Source organism: Parasteatoda tepidariorum, chromosome 10 (assembly GCF_982258835.1).
Source record: "Parasteatoda tepidariorum strain Cologne lab strain chromosome 10, Ptep-v5.0, whole genome shotgun sequence".
Classification (NCBI taxonomy): Eukaryota; Metazoa; Arthropoda; class Arachnida; order Araneae; family Theridiidae; genus Parasteatoda; species Parasteatoda tepidariorum.
In genome coordinates this window covers 71,701,375-71,721,231 of record NC_141764.1, presented here as the reverse complement: position 1 = coordinate 71,721,231, position 19,857 = coordinate 71,701,375, and the positions used below count along the sequence as shown (strand labels likewise).

The window sequence follows — 19,857 nt, the reverse complement described above, 5'->3', positions numbered from 1 at the left end:
CCCGCTCTTTGGATGGGATATAAAAAAAAATCAGAAATTACCAATAAATCTGTATTGATTAAAAGCAAAGCTATCATGAAAAAAACTGAAAGGGAAAAACCGAGACAATTTAAAAAATCAAAAAAATTTAAATTTTTTTATTATTAATTGCAGCTTTCCTGGTGGCTTTACGTCATTTTATGATTTATTTTATTTTATAATAGGCGTAGAACCGTCTATCCAAGTCCGAGTTTACGACTATTTATGCTCACCTGAGTTCAATGTGTTCTTTTAATGTTCAATTATGTAATTTTTAAGCCGCAAAGGCTATGGGGATAAAGAGTTCGCCTTCCAATGAGGTGAACTGAGTTCGATACGAATTTCGCATCCGGCTTGCCCCGACCACAGAGCTGACGTGAAATATTCTCAGTGGTTGGGATCATTGGTTATAGTCCCCTAGTCGTCAGGCTAACCGTGGGAGGTTCTCGTGGTCTTTCTCTCCATGTAACGCAAATGCGGTTTAGTTCCATCAAAAAGTCTTCCACGAAGGCAAATTTCTTCCGATACTTGGTCCAGCAGTTCCCTTTCTTCTGGATTGGGTTCAAAATTAAAAGGCTACGTAGTTGAACATTATTAGTCGTAAACCCAAAAATTGGGCCAGCTGTACAACGACGGTTATAAAATATATAATTATAAAAATATGCTGTTTTAAGCCCAACCAAGAAGACAAAGGAACTCTTGGATAAAGAAGTGGGAGAAATTCGCCTTCGTGGAGGACGTTTTGATGGAACTAACCAGCATTTGTGTTACATGGTGAAGAAAACCACAGAACCCTCACACGGTTAGCTCGACAGCAAGGGAATTCTAACCCGTGGTCTATCTACCATTGAGGATACTTTACGTCTCTATTGTGATTGGTGCGGCCGGTTGCGTAATTTTTATCGACAAACCATCGCTGGGATTCGAAACTGGGTCATCTCATTGGGTGGGGAGTACCCTATTCCCCGAGCCACCGCTGCTCATCATTGCATGATTACGAAAAATAGTTAAATTCATATGAAAAAAACTAATATTCTCAGTATTGTTTGGCATCAAAACTGATGGTATTGACTGTTGCTAATACGATAGTCAAGATTAACTATAATCAAGTAATTTTTTAGATGCATTAACACTTAAGCGCATAACTTAATTTTCTTTTATTTCTATTATCGCTTACTCTACAATTTTCATGCTTGTAGATATACACTTCAAAAGCGAGGAAAATAAACACAAGAACTCGGAATGGGCTTACCACACGAACAGAAAGAATTATTTAATATAATTTTTATTAATTATAATGAATTATTAAAAAGAGTGCACTCAACCGACAATATGACATGTTTTTGTTTCAATGGGATACCTGCAAGTGACGTAGAGTGGATATCACGATCCTGATTGGTTGTTGAAACGTGGCATTTGTTCAATCTAAAGTAACAAGACAGAGATAAAATGAGAGAGATTGCAGGTTGCGAGATATAAACCTTAACATTCGTAAAGAGAATCAAGCCTTGTTAATCGTTAATCATGCCCCAAATAACTTGAGCTATAAATCCACTTCATTAATGATTAATCACGGAACTAAAACAACACATATATCATTGCTAAAAGAACGGACAATAGAAAAATCGAGGAAAAATGATATCCTTAATCTCCCCGATTGCCCAAAGAATCAGTGCTGCAGCTGCCTTTCGTCTTGCTACCAAGCACGATTGCTTATACGCTCATCTTTTCCGTCTTAAAATAGTGGATAATCCTGCCTGCCCCCTCTGCCGCAGTGGTGCGACGATGAATGCTGAACATCTTCTCAACTGTTCAGTTCTCACAAAGAACTGCATCTACTCCCGATACTGGGAGACCAGAGACCTTTTGTTCAATTTATATTCTTGATTTAATTTTTGTGTTTGATGTTTTGCTTTTGTTATTGTATTTTGTATATCTCATCTCTTTCTGCTTTTGTATTTTTCTTTTCCTTTGATCTCTGTACGGCGTTAGGATAATGTCTGTATCACTGCTGCATTGGAAATAAAAAAACATTCGCAATATAATTTTTAAAAATAAAATAAAAATCTTGATAAATATAAAATCCGTTCCCTATTTGAATTCATTTAAGTTTCTCTGACGATTAAAATTATTTCGCATTCAATTATTCTCACTGAATCTCACTATCTGTATTCCTTAGGTTAATTTTTTTTCAAGTACAGATGATTGATTACTTTTCAAATCTATGTAAAAGTTTATTTTGTTAGGATTAACACATTAACAAAATGTTCTACCATAAAGCTACAATAATTGTATATTATAAAACCAAAATGATCGGTGTTTTTGTGGAAAATATTTACGTTTAAGATGAAATGAACAATAATGAATGAGAAACAAATTCGGGGTTTGAATAGCGGATCCTTCTACTCTATTAAATAATTCGTTAAAAAAATAGTTCGTTTTTTAACAATACGTAATGGTAAACCTATGACAAAAATTTGTTATTTACGCACATCCCTTTCTGGACGGACAAATTTAAATTTACGGAAAATTTTCAGGATCCAGGCTAAAAATTACCCCTTGTGTTGGTAATTCCTAATCACAAGGCACTAGCTCTAACAAGGGATACCACGGGAGAATCCATTCATGGTAGATTTTGTTTCACCTCGATAAGTAATTTAAAATTTAAAGTATAGAAAAAAAATGAGTTAAGGTAAACCTAGAATAAATCAATAATTTTCAAATGCAGAAAAAAATTAAAAATATCAAAATGCAAACAAATTAAGACATTATTTCATTATGTTTATGTAGTATTGCCATATTAATCATAATAATTAATCATGCCATAATTTTATGTAAAAAAAATTTTTTTTCTTCAAAATTTGAAACTTTATGATTTACTCTAGTTTTACCGGTACTCACATTTTCTAGGCTTTAATACTTTGACTTAAAATCTCTTTTTAAACATATTTTTCATTATTTGTATACATTTAAGCCAAAATAAGTGAAAAGTATTATATTTATTTTTTGTAATAATTTATAGTTACTCTCAGGGAAATGAACCAGAAAGCATGGTAAACAGATTATAAGCTCTACTTCTATTCTATTTGGTTAAAGGCATTGTCAATAAAATCTTAAAATTACCAAGTATATGGTAAAATGAATGATATCATTTGGATAATAGTCTTGCAATTTTATCGTGACTTTTCAGAGAATGGCATTTTTCTATTAAATTTTCTTTTCACAGTGGAATTTTTACCAGATGTGTGGGCAATAAGAATTATAATTCTTACGATCAGAATTTCTGATAAACTGTTGCCATAACGAACAGAATTATTATCAATATAAAGTTTTGGAGTTTACTTCTAAAATTCTCTCTTTCTATTTTTTAATCAAATATATTTTTACCACGTAAATATGGTTTTTTTCTTTTGCTATAATTTTTTTCCTCCGTATTTTTAAGGTTAATAGAGAATAACAAATTAGAATGGTCTATCAGTTGTTTAAACTCAGTTATTCGTAAAGACTAATCCAACTACATATTTGACTGATCTAGTTTAGCTCTAGCAGATGCGATTGAAGATGGTCTAATCATGGAGACAAAAGTTAGTAAAAGACACTCTTATTATCAGAATTTGTCTGATGTTCAATAAGTTAATGAACTGAAGCATTCAAAACGTTGAATATTTATTGAAGTCTACAAGTAAACATTCCTTAATAACAATTTTAAGGTAACGCTAGGCATTTTCCAGTTCTGTTGAATTCTTCGATTGGATTCAATTCTTCGTTTTTACTTGGATTTCGAATACAGGATAGGTGGCCAGCGCACACGCCTTTCACATTCCATGGACCACCACATTCTTCTCCTATACCCTGTAAGAAAAAAAGGTTATCAGCATTGTTTCAGCAAACGTTGTGAATATTATAATATGGATGTAATGAATGAATGTTATAAGTAAGAATGCTTTGAGTTGTATAACACATCTGTATTATATCACATCTTGATGAGTGAGTACTACATTTTTATAAGTATTATACATGCATGAATGATATTCATAACATTAATTATTGCCCTAATGTTGCCTCATACTATTACTTATCATGAATATACATCAAAGCACATACATATTACATTTCTATATTATACTTCATGTTTCATCTTGAAAGTATGAAAGTTTTGAATATTATACATGAATGAATGAGTCAGGAATTTTCTAATTTTGTGTAAATTCTAAAATTCCATTATATATTATGTTTCTTCTAAAAAGGAAGAATATTACTATGAATATTTCACTACTTTGTTATGAATGCGTGAGTCAAGAATAATATAATTTTGGGAGTATTAGATTATTCTATCAAATGTCATAGTATTACGCAAGAAAGTATAATTTTTATAACGTATTATATAAGTATTATTATTAGAAACATAGCTTTGCATCATTTAAACATAACATTGAATTATTTTAACATTGCTTCATATTGCTGAACGAAAAAGAATTTAAAAAAAGGAGAGATAAACAAAGAAAATTAAGAAAAAATAATAAGTCTTACTTACTGAGCATAAGCATAGAAGCGAGTGCATAGAGGCGATAAAACAAGTTGAAAATACGAAGGAAACAAGAAAAATATAGGAGGAAACATAATTTTAAAGCGAAGAAAAAATTTAAATATTCTGAAAACTATTTAAATTCTTAAAAAAAATTTTTTTTAAATTATTTTGAGTCTTATGCTACATCTATAAAGGAGGGATTATTATACTTTTATACATATTATGCAAACATGAATAAAATCCACAACATATAATACTATTGTTATTATTAACACTATATGTAATGGATTTATTTATAGATGACAATTATATTGAGATATATTGCTTTGACTACAATGCAAAATTAGAAAGCACTCACTTTTGTGAATGTAATCGTGTGAGCTGAAGACGAGAATATATATTTTCCTTATTTTGTGCCCTTCCCTGTGATATATCACATTGTTATATTTAATATATACCTCCAATGAACGAGATTTTTTTAAAATAAGTGTCACTTTCATTTACAAGCATAATTGTGCAAAGTGCAAATTTAGCAGTTTTCCATAATGATTCTGAAATAGCACTTGTTGTATTAGATATCTACAGATAAGACTTGAACCTCTTCAACCTCTTAGTAAAAAGAAAGTAAGAATTTATTTCCACTAGTCTCGCAACACTGATCATTTTCCTGAAACTATGAGAGAGTTTTCACGAGCAGCTGCGCATTTATCATAATTTCTCTGACAAGGTGCTAGCCTGAAACTAAAATATTCGAAAAAATTGTCAGATTCTAAAGTTTTCTGCAACTTTCGTCAAGACATAATATATTTAAATAAGAGTTATGAATAATATATAAGACTTTCCAAAATTTAAAAAGACTCTTTAAAGTTTTTTTTTAATTTGTTATTGTAAAGCTTTTTTACTGCGTGTGTTATCAACATCTATTCAAATTGCATTCTTGAAAAGTACACTGCAAAAACATTTTGTGTACAGTTGCTATCAAGTTTGTCGTAGAGGCAATCTAAATACATTTTTAAACACAGAACTGTAGTTATCGAGGAAAAAATTACACAAAATTGACAAAATAATTGCTTGATAAAATAGTGCAAATATATTACTAAAAATTTACTTCTTTTTTAAACAAAATGCTTTTGTAATGAAGCAAGGGCGCCGGTAGAATAATATGAAAGGGGGTATAACCCTATAGCAAACTACCCCCCCCCCCCAAAAAAAAAAAACTTTTTTTTTAAATACATTCTGTTATTACATTTTATTTTTTATTACATATACTCTCATCTGTTAATTCTTTTCACGATACATTTCTTCATTGTTAACAAGATATTTTTTTTTTCAAAAGTGCGAATTTCTTGTACTTCAAATTTTGCCACGGGAAACTGTATTGATGGCGCTGGCATAGCTACTTACTTTGAAACACAAATAACTACAAACCGTAGTTTTTTTTTTTTCAAGGGTCGGGATAGCCTGGTCGGTAGGGCGCTGGGCCCATATCCAAGAGGTCGTGGGTTCGATCCTCGCCGGCCGAAGACTCCCTGTGTAGGAAATGGTGACTGATGCACGTTAAATCTGTCGAGTCTCAAAGTCCTCCATGTTCCCACAACAAATCAATACCTCTGGGGGTACTGATCCAGGAGTTTCCTTGTCTTCTGGATTGGTTCAAAATCACAAGGCTGCGGAGTTGAACGTAAGTAGTCGTAAACCCATGAAATTGGGTCGGCTGTTCAACGACGGTTATAAAATAAAATAAAAAAACCGTAGCTTTGAATACTAACGTGTTTGTGCACGCTTACACTTATCATTGGTATTTATTGTGTTGATGAAGTTTTACAGTTGTGAGAAGTCAATTTGTGTTCTACACCTTTGTTAAACTAAATAACTAATAGAAAATATAATATTATTTATATTTTATTAAATGAAATTTAAAAACATAGCTTAGATATCTGCCAAGTTTGTGCATGCTCAGTGTGCATAAGAAAAGAATCAACGATGGCTCAGAATTCATTGAAAAAGTTATAAGCAGATTTGAACAGCAGACAAGACGATTACAATTCTTGTTTGATTAAACAATTTTTTAATTGTTATTTTTCATTAATTACTTAATTATTTGTTCTTAAATTAAAATATTTTTAATAAAAAAATTTTGTAACAAAATTGTTTTTCTGTGTCTCTTTGTTTTTAAAGAAAGCCAGGGGGGTGCAAGTGCACCCCCTTGCACCCCGCGACCGGCGCCCTTGTAATGAAGCCATAAATTGATTCTAAATAAGCCATAAATTGATGCATAAAAATATGTGTTGTCAGTAAACAAAAAATGAGTAAGTAAATAAATCAAACTATAAGAGTGAAAAAGCAAATAAAAAGTGTAATTACAAGCCATTTGAAAAGTTTTAGTTTAAATAACATCAAGAATGGGGGTAACTCCAGACCAGAATTTTTTACAGTGTATTACTGATGACTACAAGAAAAGAAAATTATTCTTAATTTAAAAAAAACAATGATGCATGTGGCTATAAAGTGGACATTGGGTGAGTCGAATGACTGTTCGTAGGCTTAAAAATAACGGTACTCTTATAACACTGTAAACATTTTGGTGTTTAGTTGCCACCATTTTTGGTGTTGTGGTGAACTGAAATTTTTACAGTAGACGTAGTCACATTTTAATTAACTTTTTCACTATTATAGATTTATTTATCCATTTTTGTTTGTTTGCTTACTGACAATACAAATTTTCATGCACATTAGAATCGATTTATGGCTGCATTGCAAAAACAATTCATTTAAAAAAACAATCACATTTTTAATATTATGTTTTCACTTATTCTTTCGAATCGCTATTTTGTTAATTTTAAATTATCTTTTGCAAGATAATGACAGTTCTGTACTTAAAAATGTATTTAGTTTATCTCAACAAATAAATGGTGCCAACTATACACATTTTTTTTTTTCTTCCAGTGAACTTATAGTAAAGTGAAACTTACTTTATGACAGGTTGGACAGCATCCACAGACATCAGTCGAAGTTCCACAAAAAATTTTTACAGTGCACTTATAGTAAAGGAAACTTACTTTATAACAGTCTGGACAGCATCCACAGACATCAGTCGTAGTTCTACAAAAAAAAAAAAAATTCACAGTGTACTTATAGTAAAGGGAAACTTACTTTATAACAGGCTGGACAGCATCCACAGACATCAGTCGTAGTTCCATGTCGGCAAGGTTCCACCTCTTTGCAGAGGCTCTTATCACAATCAGGACAATCCAACGTCAAGCAGCTGCAAAATGATACACGTTGGTTAAAGACAGTGGTTGTGTATGTTTCTGTTCAAGTTGAAAGATAGTACCAAATAATTAAGTTAACACAAGTTCGATACTATAGTTCCATATTAAAGTTGCCGAAAGTCCAATTGCATAATATAATATGGAAATTAGAAAAATTTTGTAAAAATATGTTTCCAAATCAACCCAGTTCAGTTATTAAAGTTTTGTTAAAGACTTAATATTATACAGCGTTCAACTTATAAACTTTCTTTCCTACTGATAGAATCTTGAAAACGAATTTTCGAACAAGAGCACACAAATCTCTACTGCTGTTGTTTGCCTGGTAATAATGGAGGCTTTAATCATTTTCGGACAAACATGATTAACAAGCATAATTTATTGAATTTTGACGTATAAAGAAATTTACGGTCATTCAAAATTCCGACTCTTTTTTTTCTTCGAATAATTAGAGCAGCGGTTCCCAAATGGTGTTCCACGGAAACCTAGGGTTAAAAAGTTCGCAGGGGCTCCGAGATCTTGGACAGTTTTTAACCAGTCATAATTTTATTTATATCCAATAAATAATCCTTAATTTGTTTAATATTTCGAATGTTTAAATGAAATTGTTTGTGTTAAAGGCCAAAAAAAAGGAGAAGAAAAATTTAAAAAAAAATTTTCTATAATAATTTATTGAATAAATTATAAAAACAATATTCATTTTCCAAAATTTAATATGTATTGTTCATTGAACTTTCCAAATCGAAATATAAAAACCAAATTCAAGAATGAAGAAAGTTTCTCTGTAAGCTATTCTCGATATTTAGAATGGTGAAAACCGTAATTCAGCTTATTTTACTCGTTTTCAAGGTATACATAAACCTAGAACAAATTTAGAATTTAAAACATTTCATTCTTCACCTTAAATATTCACAAATTAATCAATAGTTTTTCTTTTGGTTAGTATATTCACAGCTACTATTTTTATTTTATTTTTTTAACCGTCGTTGAACAGCCGACCCAATTTTGTGTTTACGACCGACTATGCATGTTCAACTCCGTAGCCATGTAATTTTGAATCCAACCCAGAAGACAAGGGAACTCCTGGATCAAGTATGGGAGAAATTTGCCTTCGTAGAGGACTTTAATGAAACTAATCCGCATTTGGAGATGAAAACCACGAAAACCTCTCACTCTTGACCTGGCTCCATGAGGACTCTAATCCGTAATCCGTCTGAGGATATTTTACGTCAGCACTGTGATCGGTGCGAGCCAGGTGCGGAATTTCCATCGATCAGTCAGGGATTCAAATCCGGTTCTCTTGACTGGGAGGCGAGCAGATTATCCTCTGCGCCACCACGGCACTTTTTTTATACATAATATCAGGGTTCCGCGAAAAGCTCGATCATTTAGGGTTCCATAGTCAAAAAGATTTAAGAACCGGTGATTTAGAGCATGTAAATTTGACTTGGTGCTCTTTTCTGCTGCTGACAATAAAAGTTTAAATCGTGTGCTGACAGCTACAAGCAAACTTTAACAATAAATACACTAAATTGTGAATTGAAATTTAGATTTTTTTTTCGGTTTATTTAGTGAGCTCAAATTTTAAGTAAAGTTCAGCGTTTAATGATATTAAAAGTTACAATTGTTCGTAAGCTAAAAATATCTGATCAAGCTTCAAGAATAATTTTACATTTGCGGATAACACTGGGTAGCAAACGTTTTGTTGCAAATTAGTTTTGCTCCTAAAACTACAGATTTTTTTTAAAATGACATTTCAGTCTATTTTTTGTCGAAATGTACAAGTTAAAAAAAAAAATTATCTGTAACAGGGGGATTGCGTGTAAATATTGCGACAAAATTTGGTGAGTTAGGCCACATCATCAAAATAAAAACTGCATAGGGGCCCATGACTGGGGATGTAAGCAGCTAGGGGCGCTTTGACATGACATGACTGGGGGTGCTTAGACATGACATGACATGTTCAGAGCCACACGAAAAAATAGTTAGTAATAGGAGAAGCTCCTCTAGCGGAGTAGGGCGATATTTGTGCTCATGGGACACTATACAATTTTAATCCTGATGATGTTTTCCCTAGACGTTTTGAAATCACCTATAACGTTTTTAAACTTGTTCATTTCAAAAGAAAGTAGACTAAAAATTGTCATTAAAAAAAAAAAACAGATTTGAAATTATTGATACAAAAATATATGAGATTTGCTTAAAAAATCTCACACAGCAGAAATTTTTTTTCCTCAGCTATGTATGCTAATAGTGCTAAAATTATTTCATCCGACTGCCCAGGGTGGGCCTAGGCTTTCCTTTGAAATTATCCAACACGGGAAAATGGATGGATCCTAGAATAGCCCACCCCGTGGCTAATTTTTGAAATCTCGCTAAACTAGGTTTCTGGAAGATATTTTGGGCATATATGTTGCAAACTTATTGCAAGTTATTTTTTATTTTATTTCATTAATGATATTTTAGTAAATTTGTAATAATTTAAATTGTTTTTTAATAACAAAAAAAAAACAACTTCGATCCAAATAATAATCGCTAACATGGCGAGATTTCAAAAAGTCGCCAAGGGGTGGGCAATTCTAGAATTTTACCCGGGAAAACTACTTTAACTGTTTCAAATAACAAACAATACAAGTATCATTGAATAAGTCAAGAAAAGTGATGTTTTAATTATGAAATAAATTCGATAAATTAATATTTATAATGAAATATATTTTTAGAAATAAAACTGTATTGCACAGAATGGGCCAAGTCGTCTTTCTACAGTTAGTTGCAGTATGAAACCAATACAAAAAGTTGCCGATGGCTGTAATTTTCATCACATGTAAAAGTCTCAAAATTTTTAGTGATTTAATACTGTACAATTGTCATTCCTGGGTAAAATCAACACGGATTTTTTAATTACAATAGAGTTGAATTATTAAAATGTTAATCATCAGAAAGACTTCTATTATTCCAATTATAATGTCCTTTCAAATAATTTCCGGTTATTTCTGGTTCTTGATGCTTGAAATAATGTTTCGTTACTTCATATAATTTAAGTGCCTCTTATAAGAGCCTTGTAATCAACTATAGCTCTAATAGCATTTGCAATTGCATTTCTTCTGACTTCGCCATTCAGTACAGAAATGACAGCGCATTGGACATCAAATGGCATAAGTAGGCGTTTTCCATTAATCACCATAAAATTCTGGGTCTCTTTGCTAAGTTTATCAAACATGTCTAAAACCACAGAATCCATTATCTCTTGAGCTGTTGCGGATATGCTAGCCTCTTCATTCATATTACGCAGAACCTTACGGACATAACTTTGAAATGACAAATCGCGAACGTATCTGATTTGACTCCTTTTTCGTTTTTCCTTTGTAATATATTTATCTTCCATGCTTCATTAAAATGCTTTAAACTTTTTTTTTTGAGAATGATTCAATGCTATTTTGCAATAAGATAAGCAAGTTATTGAGCCTATAGAGTTTCGTTACATTTGATTTGAATTTCGAATTAAACTCACTAATAAGTGGGACACAATATTTAGTGTTTAAAAATTTAGTCACTTTAATTGATAGCTTACAACTTACATAGAAAAATACTTAATAATATGAAAGGTGTGAAAAATAGGAGAATTGGGTACTTGCAAAGAAGAAGGACATTACGGATACCCACATATGTGGACCTATGACGCCGGCGGCAGTCGCTTATAAACAAAATGGAGTATTAAAGTCGAGCTAAGTTTCTTCACATTACCGTCGTTAAACAGCTTACCCGATTTTTGGCTTTACGACTACTACTGTTCAACAACGTATCCTTGTAATTTTGAAATCGATCCAGCTGACAGGGGAACTCCTGCATCAAGTATTGCGAGAAATTTTCTTTCGTGGGGGGTTTTCTTCATAGAACTAACCCGCATTTGCGTTGCATGCAGGACCTCACACGGTTAGCCTGACAGCAAGGGGACTCTAACCCGTCTACCACTGATGATATTTAACGTCAGCACTGTGATCTATGCGAGACGGGTGAGGAATTCATATCCAACAGCCATCTCTGGGATTCGAACCCGGTTCACCTTATTGGAAGGCGAACGCTCTATCCCCTGAGCCATCACTGCTCACATGTAGGTACTTTTAACGTAGGCACACTCTGGTGGTCATGATACAAAGGCAAGCAAAGGAGATCAAATAAATTAAGAAAAAGTGCCCTTGTGAGATTTCGCTTTTTAAATGATTTAAAGAAATATGGGGAAAATTAATAATTACTCACATAACTAGTTGCACAGAAGTACCTGACAGAAGTACTTTACCATTCTTGATATTTAGCAGTACCACCTTTCTGCAAGATGATTACCCAGAATCATCTTGCAGAAAGAATCATCTCCAGACCAGTTGGAATTAAATATGATTAATTTCGACAGCATTAAAAAAAATGGAACATTTATTCCTGTACCAGGAGCTTTAAGTCTTGTTTGGTGGACAGAAAAGATAATTTGACTGTTTAATACTATCTATATCCAGATAAACTTTAGTTATCTAATCGAAATTTTTTTTTAAGTTATGGTATATTTTTCTTGTATATATATAAGAGTGTCTATCAATAAAAAAAAAATCCTCTCCGCAGGATTTTGAATCTTTCGGGTCACAAAGTCCTTCAAATTCCCGTAGCAAATTATTACCTCTGGGGGTACTGAATCAGAGACTGGTCGTGTTCAGGTTCAGGTCAAAATAATGATCTGCGGATGGATTGATGGATGGTGTGTAAATTCTTCCTCTCTGTAAAACGGGCTGTGACGTATGTGTGAGGTAGAAGTCGAATTCTTGGCCAAAGATGGTGTCACTGGAAAACGGGAAGAAGCGCATCCATTTGCCTTAAAATATGCCTGTCAGACAACAACAACAAACTAACGTTCTTCTTGATTAGTAAAGAGAAACTTAAAAGTTTGAACAAATGGAAAGCAGAACTAATTTCTCCAAAGTAAAGATACCTGGTTTTACTCCACTACCCAACCTGATTTATAGATATTATACATTTTAATGGAATAAAGGAAAATATTTCTTAAAGCGTTCTTAGAGATTATCGATTTTCTAATTAACCATTCAGCTGTTCTCAACTTATAAGAATTTGAACTTTTCAATTTAGAAAAACTTGTAGAAAAATGAAAGATTATGTTTATGAAAATTTAGAGGTCTTTATTATTTTGTTAGGAGTATTTTAAAAGTATAGAATTATGAATGAGTATCAACATTCAATACTGCATTCACATGCCGAATTCGAATAGTACAAGATAAGATGCCACTGCCTAATGCTGATAATGAGATCAAATAAAATGTGCCAAATCTTTCTGCGCTGAAACTCAGCCAGAGACGCGAAAAAAATATCGCCAAAGGAGTTAAATTCGAAGTGTATTTAATCGTAGTCGCCAAAACGCAAAATATTGTTATTAAAGGAATATATTTTTTAAAAAATTATTATTATTATTTTTTGTTGCGTTTTCTATTTTAATGAGCTCAATGGATTTTGCTAATATAAGACGTCTTCTGTGATCAGTTGACTACGGTGATAGCATGATAATTTTAAATTTTGATTTTGAAACCATTTTTGCAAGTCATCGAAAAAGAAACGTGCCGAGTAATAAAAATTAATCTAGTGAGATCAGCCTCTGAATATCATTTTATTTGTGGAACAATGCCTATTTCAAAGTGAACATTTTCATTCCATATTGTAGGTGAATTGTTAAGAAAGAAATGTTTTTAATTGTTTCTTTACTAAGCTTTAAGTCTGAGAGAGGAGAAATTCACAAATATAAATCAACATACCTTGAGATTAAAGCACTGCAGATGAGCAAATAAGTATAGGTCTTCATGATAGCCTGTTGAAACTGAAATAGATATCACGTGATATTATACGAATTTATGTGAAATATGACGAAATAGATTGCCGTCCTTTAAAATGTTGATCTTTAAGTAATAATTTCTCTGTTTAAGAAGTAACATTCTACTTCTAGGTAAATTTTATAACTATTACGGTCAATTCGTTCGCAATATGTCAAAATTAATAACATTTTATTTAATTTTTCCTATAACTCCCTTTTATGCTTACGAAATCAGATACAAACACCTATTTTTTATGATAAAACATGTCTTTTTTTCCCCAACGGATTTGGATTTCTCACCCCAAAAATATAGGGGGTAGACGCTGTCTGAGAAATACTATCCCCATAGTTTGGTCAGGAGAGCAATCCAAAGTTTGGACCCCTTAATGCTAATTTTACTTTCTGAGAATTTCGTCCTACCTCAAGAATTTCGTAAATAAATTGAAAAAATTTCGCACACAATAATAAAATTCGTTTGCCCAAAGATAATTCCATGCAAAAAATTTATTTCAGTAACAATTTATTATTATTTTATTTAATAATAGTAAAATAACACTTTGAACAGTAAGGTATACAATTTTTTATATCATTTTAAAGTATGTAATTTTACCTGGAAAAATACAAAATTTGAGCGAAATCGGTTAAGTATTTTCTGAGAAATCGAATTTTAAATACAAGGGAATTTTAAGGAACTAAGGATTTCTCAGGAACTAAAAGTAAGAAAGAAGAGGAAAAAAAAAAAAAAAAAACGCCAGTCAAGCGAAAGTTTTTTTACCTAAATGAAAACCTAAAGAATAAATGAATGGTTCTAAATGTTTGCATATTTTTATGAACCTACAAATGTTGCTCGGTAGTAACTTTTATAATATTAACAAGATCAACTACACACTCTTTTTCTATTTCAAAAACAGCGATTTTTCTTTATATTGATATTTTGCATAATTAACAAAGCGAGCGTTAGCTAAAGAAAAAAAAAAATTACAGTCATGAATTTATTGCTTCAGTCAACAGTTATGGAAATAGCTTATCCTCAAACTAAACTAACCTCTAAGAAGTGCTATTTCATAGCATGCCAGGGCTTTAAATACCCATGTTAATTAATATAAGTAACAAATATTCATTAAGACAGTTTTCATTGATTCAAAATTTTTGGATCAGAATTTAAAAACATACCTATTATTGTCTCCTTGCTTTAATAAGAAGAAACTGTGAATTAAGGTATTTAATCTTTCACATAACTTTTCATGAGAATAAAACAGCTGATGCCAGTTAGAATAATAGATAATCTTTTAATCTTTATTTTTCTGCAAGCTTTGTTGGATAACTTGTGGCATATTGCTTCGTATAGTAAGGTTGTTGACACCTTATGTTAACGTATAAGAAATCTTGCATTCATAAATGCATTGCAATTGTATTTTAAATATTTCAAAAACAGTACTGTAATAATAATAATTTTAAAAAAAGTTTTAAAAAAAAACGTTACAACACTCCATTTTTTAAGCAAATGACTTAATCATAAAGAAGTATTAAAGAGTTTCCACTCAAAAATGATTGCGAAAAAGTCACAGAAAATTCTTTCGGAGTGCAGAAAAATACAATCACTTTTTGTTTTAACGCGTACAGCGCTCCTCTGCGGTAGTAAGCTCACTTGAAAATGACGTTATTACATTTAATTGAAATTTTGAAACTATCTTTAATCCCTTGTACAATTTTCTTGACATTAAATGCTTAAAGGATTTCAAAAGTTAAAGAAGATATAATAACATTTTTTCGATGCACTCAAAATAAATTACGTTTGTATTTAAATACTTAATCTTATTTCAGTTTTTAAAATAATTTGTATGCAAAATAGAATTTTTTTTTTTTTTCATTTTTAAAATATCACGCCCATATTTTATATGTGACTAGTTTAAAATGAATGGAATGCAAAAAATCCTAAAAACTTTATAGAGTGCCCAGCCTTATTTCAAATTTTTAATATTCTGGGAAAAAATTATTTTAATTTTATTTTTCTTAAAGTATCTATAAATATTTCCAAATTCCTTTGGAAGTTTTCGGAAAATATGATCATATTTGAAAGGGAGACTAGTTAAAATGAATGAAGCAGTACAAAAAATCATTAAAAAAAAAAAAAAAAATAGCAACGAGCATCACCTAATGTAAGCAATACACATACTTTGTTTTTAGTGTATTTGGGGGAAAAGGAAAATTTATCAGAAAATAGGACGCCCAATATTTAAATATGGAATCGGTGTTAAATAAATGAAGTGGTTCTAAAAATTATAAAAAATCTTACATTCTCACATTTGGGCTAACGAAGCTCTGGTTTAAGTGTGTCCTATCATTTATGAATAGTGTATATATATACACAATCACACACTTGTATAATTTCCTTTTAAAAGTTTCTTTTGATGCTACTTAACCAAGGAAAGTAGAGAAGTTATATAACTTTTTTTAAAATATCCCATTTATCGAGATTTTTTATACCTAAATGAAAAGACAAAAATTACTTATTAAACTCTTTTACTATCTCAAGAATTATACACATATTATTTTAAGAATTACTGGAACTCCTGAGTACTGTTTTATTTAATATGCAATTTAATTCTTAGAATGAATGTAAGAATTTTATTTTAATCTATGATTTAAATAAAATTTTTACTCTATTACTGACAATGATATAGCTCCGCATATTAATTTGTGTTGTTATTTAACAGTGTATTTTCATTATTAGTATTATAAAAAAATGAAATGCTTTTAGTATCAACCCGATATGCGCTATACCTGTGTATAATGGACATATATTTTGTTAATTGTTGATTTATTATTTTTTGGCTTTTAATTGCTATTGCTCGGTATACCCTACACTGCCGGTATAACCTGATTGGCAGGGAGTTGAGCCCAAACCCAAGATGTCGTGAGTTCGATCCCCTCCGGTCGAAGACTCCTGGTGCGCGTTAAATCTGGCGGGTCACAAACTCCTCCTATGTTCCCATAACAAATCATACACCTGGGAGTACTGAATTGGAGATTGACCGTACTCTAGTTCAGGTTAAATTCCGATCTATGATGTATGAATGGGTCCTTCGTGTAAAACGGACTGTGACGCATGTGTGTGGCTGAAGTCGAATTCTTGGTCGAACAAAAAGGTCGAACTGGAAAACAAAAAGACCCCCCCTCTCGCTTTAATGGCATACAATAACAACATACTTTCACGCATATTAGAATCAATTAATGGCTCCATTTCAAAAACATTTTGTTTAAGAAACAATTTAAATGTGTGTGGTTAAATTAAAAAACATTTTCAACGTGTATGGCTCAAATCATTTTCTTGGCCATAGATGGCGCCCTCTGACTTAAATGCGCTTGGTTTCACCAAGCAGGCTTGCTGGATTGGCAAGTGATATTAGAAACAACACTGATGAATTTTTTATATTAAGCGCTACTGCCCGGTTAACCTTACTATACCATATAGTGGTGTCAACCTAAATCCTAAAATTAACTACAAAATTAGATCACATATTGGAGCAGTGACATGTTTGACTATTTGTTTTTGCTCAATTTAATTTTTTAGTTTTATTTAACGACATAAATATTTTTTTGAATTAAGTATTCAATAAGTACAACAATGTGTGGATTTTTATTAAAGTTCATTTGATTTAAAATCGAAATTTGTGATGACATAATAAAATAACATAAAAATTTACAAACCATGTTTTTCCAGCAAACTAAAAAGAAAGAAAACAATTTTATTTTCCTTCACACCTAAACCGCATCCTCTTTCGAAAGACGCTGGTTATTGGTGGTAATAGAAGTGTCTTGTGAAAGTGATGTGCTACACTGTTCTTGTTCTGAGTCTGACGAAAAATTTTGTACCCGTTTTTTTTTTCTGTAGGAAAATGATCGAAATTTTAAGTTTTGCTAGCAATTAATGCATGGGTGCCACTCGAAAAAATTTCAAATCTGAACTTATTTTTTGTCCAATTGACACTATCTAATGTTGTTTTTCAGAAATTTATTGCTCACTTACTCGGATATGTACCTTTCCATGATAATGGCACATATATTAAATCAATGCTTTGATTTTTTTTTACAGCAATCAAGATAAAAATAACAGCTAATTCTATACATCTTTTTAGACAAATCACTGAATAATAAACCATTAATTTTTTCATAAAGCTATTCATATCTCTACTTATTTTTTGTCTTAACACCAAAAAATAGTTGTTGTTTTTTTAAAAATCCTAATTTAACTATTAAACAGCATTTAAAAAAATTGGGGGAAAATGAAAACTGAATCAAATTTAAACACAACAGTACTAATTTTGTGTAAGCAAGCATTGTTTATAGATCCACATTTTTGCATAACTTTTATGTTTTTGTACACTTGTATAGTATTAATCCCATTTTTTCATTTATTGATCCTTTTGCAATAGTTATGAAAAATAATGTTTTCATTAAAATGGATTTTATTTTTAACAGAAAATATTTTCGGAATTAAATTAAAAGGAAAAAAGGGCATTTAATATTAAAAAAACAAATGAAAAAGAGATTAGATATTAATTGATGAAATTTAGTCAACTGATTTTTTCTAAAGACTGATTGCAGTCTCCAGGACTGAAGAGTGGCACTCTAATAAGATAAACGAATTTTTTTTTTTTTTAAATTTACTTTGCAAATACAATTTTAGTCTACATTATTGGAATTCTAGAAAATTCCCTGCTGTCTGAAAGGCTCAGAAGTCAGCACAATTGCGTATCACGCTTTGCCAGTGGTCATTTGAGGTGTCTTATAGTAACAGAAAACTTATAGTATTTGTATAAAGTGTAGAATTGTCTAACATAATTAAAAATGTTTTGATTTCAGGTTAGAGGAGATTTTTTTTAGACTTTCTGGAAGTCTATGAACTTACACAATTGATTTAGTTGATGGGTTTCGGGATTAAATCATATGCGGAGCTTCAATTGAAATTTAGTCGGAAAGTGGTCATAAAAATTCCCAATAAATTTAGATTGTATAACTTATGCTTGTAACGGTCAAGAAACGATTAAAACTACCCAGTTTACTTTTAAACACTAAAACTATTTGAAAAGCGGTCAAAATTTAGATTGTCAATAAATTCTTTTTGATAATAAAATCTGCATGTTATGATGCATGCATGAGAGGAACTGATAAAAAACACCGAGATGTTTCCATTTATAATAAAAACGAAATACTCTAGCTAATTGGACAGCAGTCGAAATTTTGATTGAGTATAAATTTCTTGTAGTAATAACATGGTGATAAATTCAGTTTGAGTCAAAGTTGTCAGGAAATAATTATTTAATTTGTCATTAGGCTAGGAGCTCTAGATCACGTTGGAAATTTTACCAGTGATCAATTAATTTTGCAATAATATGGTGATAAATTCTGATTGTAGTGATCAGAAAATAATTGAACATATAATGTGAGCACTCCAGTAAGTCAGAAAGTGGCGGGAAATTTATTTTGGCATTAATTTCGTGATAAGTTCTACCAGTAACGCTCAGGAAATGATTCAAATAGCATTGTCATTCAGCATGGAGCTCCAGTTAAAAGAGTTTAAAAGTCTAAAAAAATCTTTAATTAACAATAAATTTTTTGACGGGAATATCACGATTAATTATGCTCATAGCTGCCTGGAAATGAATGAACATTGACATTGGGCTCAGAGCTTCAGCAGGACAAAAATTTTTTTACCATTATATAATTCGCTTCGAAAACGAAAAACTGCATCTTATTTTTAAAAAAGAATACAGAAACAATAAAAACCATTGTGTAAGACAAAAAATCCCAAAATGGAGGAAGAAAACGAGACTGCCAAGTGTGGTAATCCATTCCACTATTTTTCTCTGCCACAACCCCAAAGTTTTAGACAATTTTGAAGCTATTGTCATAACTCTCTAACTAAAATTAGACATCAGGGACTCTAACTGTATGTAATTAGTAACGCAGAAATCCTCAGAAAAGCAAAACAGAAACCAATAGATCTGGAAATTAAAAAACGTAAATAGGGATTGGTCATGTTCTATGTAAACCTGAAAATTTAAAGTAAAACAAATGCCTGATTGGAACCCTCTGGGCAATAGAAAAAGAGTAAGACCAAAGAATACTTGGCCAAGATGATTGTAAATGAATTGAAAACAATAGGAAAGATATGG

At 31.3% G+C, this 19,857-nt stretch overlaps 1 protein-coding gene across 1 annotated transcript; it reads right to left on the bottom strand.

Moving 5' to 3' along the window:
- Positions 1-3,660: 3,660 nt before the first annotated feature.
- Positions 3,661-14,937, bottom strand: LOC107449463 (venom protein 302). The gene is made up of 4 exons (XM_016064992.4): positions 14,852-14,937; positions 13,623-13,684; positions 7,700-7,811; positions 3,661-3,870 (listed from the first exon to the last, which is right to left on the bottom strand). Exons 2-4 carry the CDS (start codon positions 13,667-13,669, stop codon positions 3,724-3,726), a joined length of 306 nt encoding a protein of 101 aa, XP_015920478.2. The 5' UTR covers positions 13,670-13,684; positions 14,852-14,937; the 3' UTR covers positions 3,661-3,723.
- Between the last annotated feature and the right edge of the window lie 4,920 nt (positions 14,938-19,857).

Coding starts and splice junctions, on each gene's coding strand:
- LOC107449463 (XM_016064992.4), bottom strand. CDS start 13,669: ATGAAGACCTATACTTATTTGCTCATCTGCAGTGCTTTAATCTCAAG. Junction 7,812..13,622: donor TGCAGTGCTTTAATCTCAAG/GTATGTTGATTT, acceptor ATCATTTTGCAG/CTGCTTGACGTTGGATTGTC. Junction 3,871..7,699: donor GCTGTCCAGCCTGTTATAAA/GTAAGTTTCCCT, acceptor TTTTTCTTACAG/GGTATAGGAGAAGAATGTGG.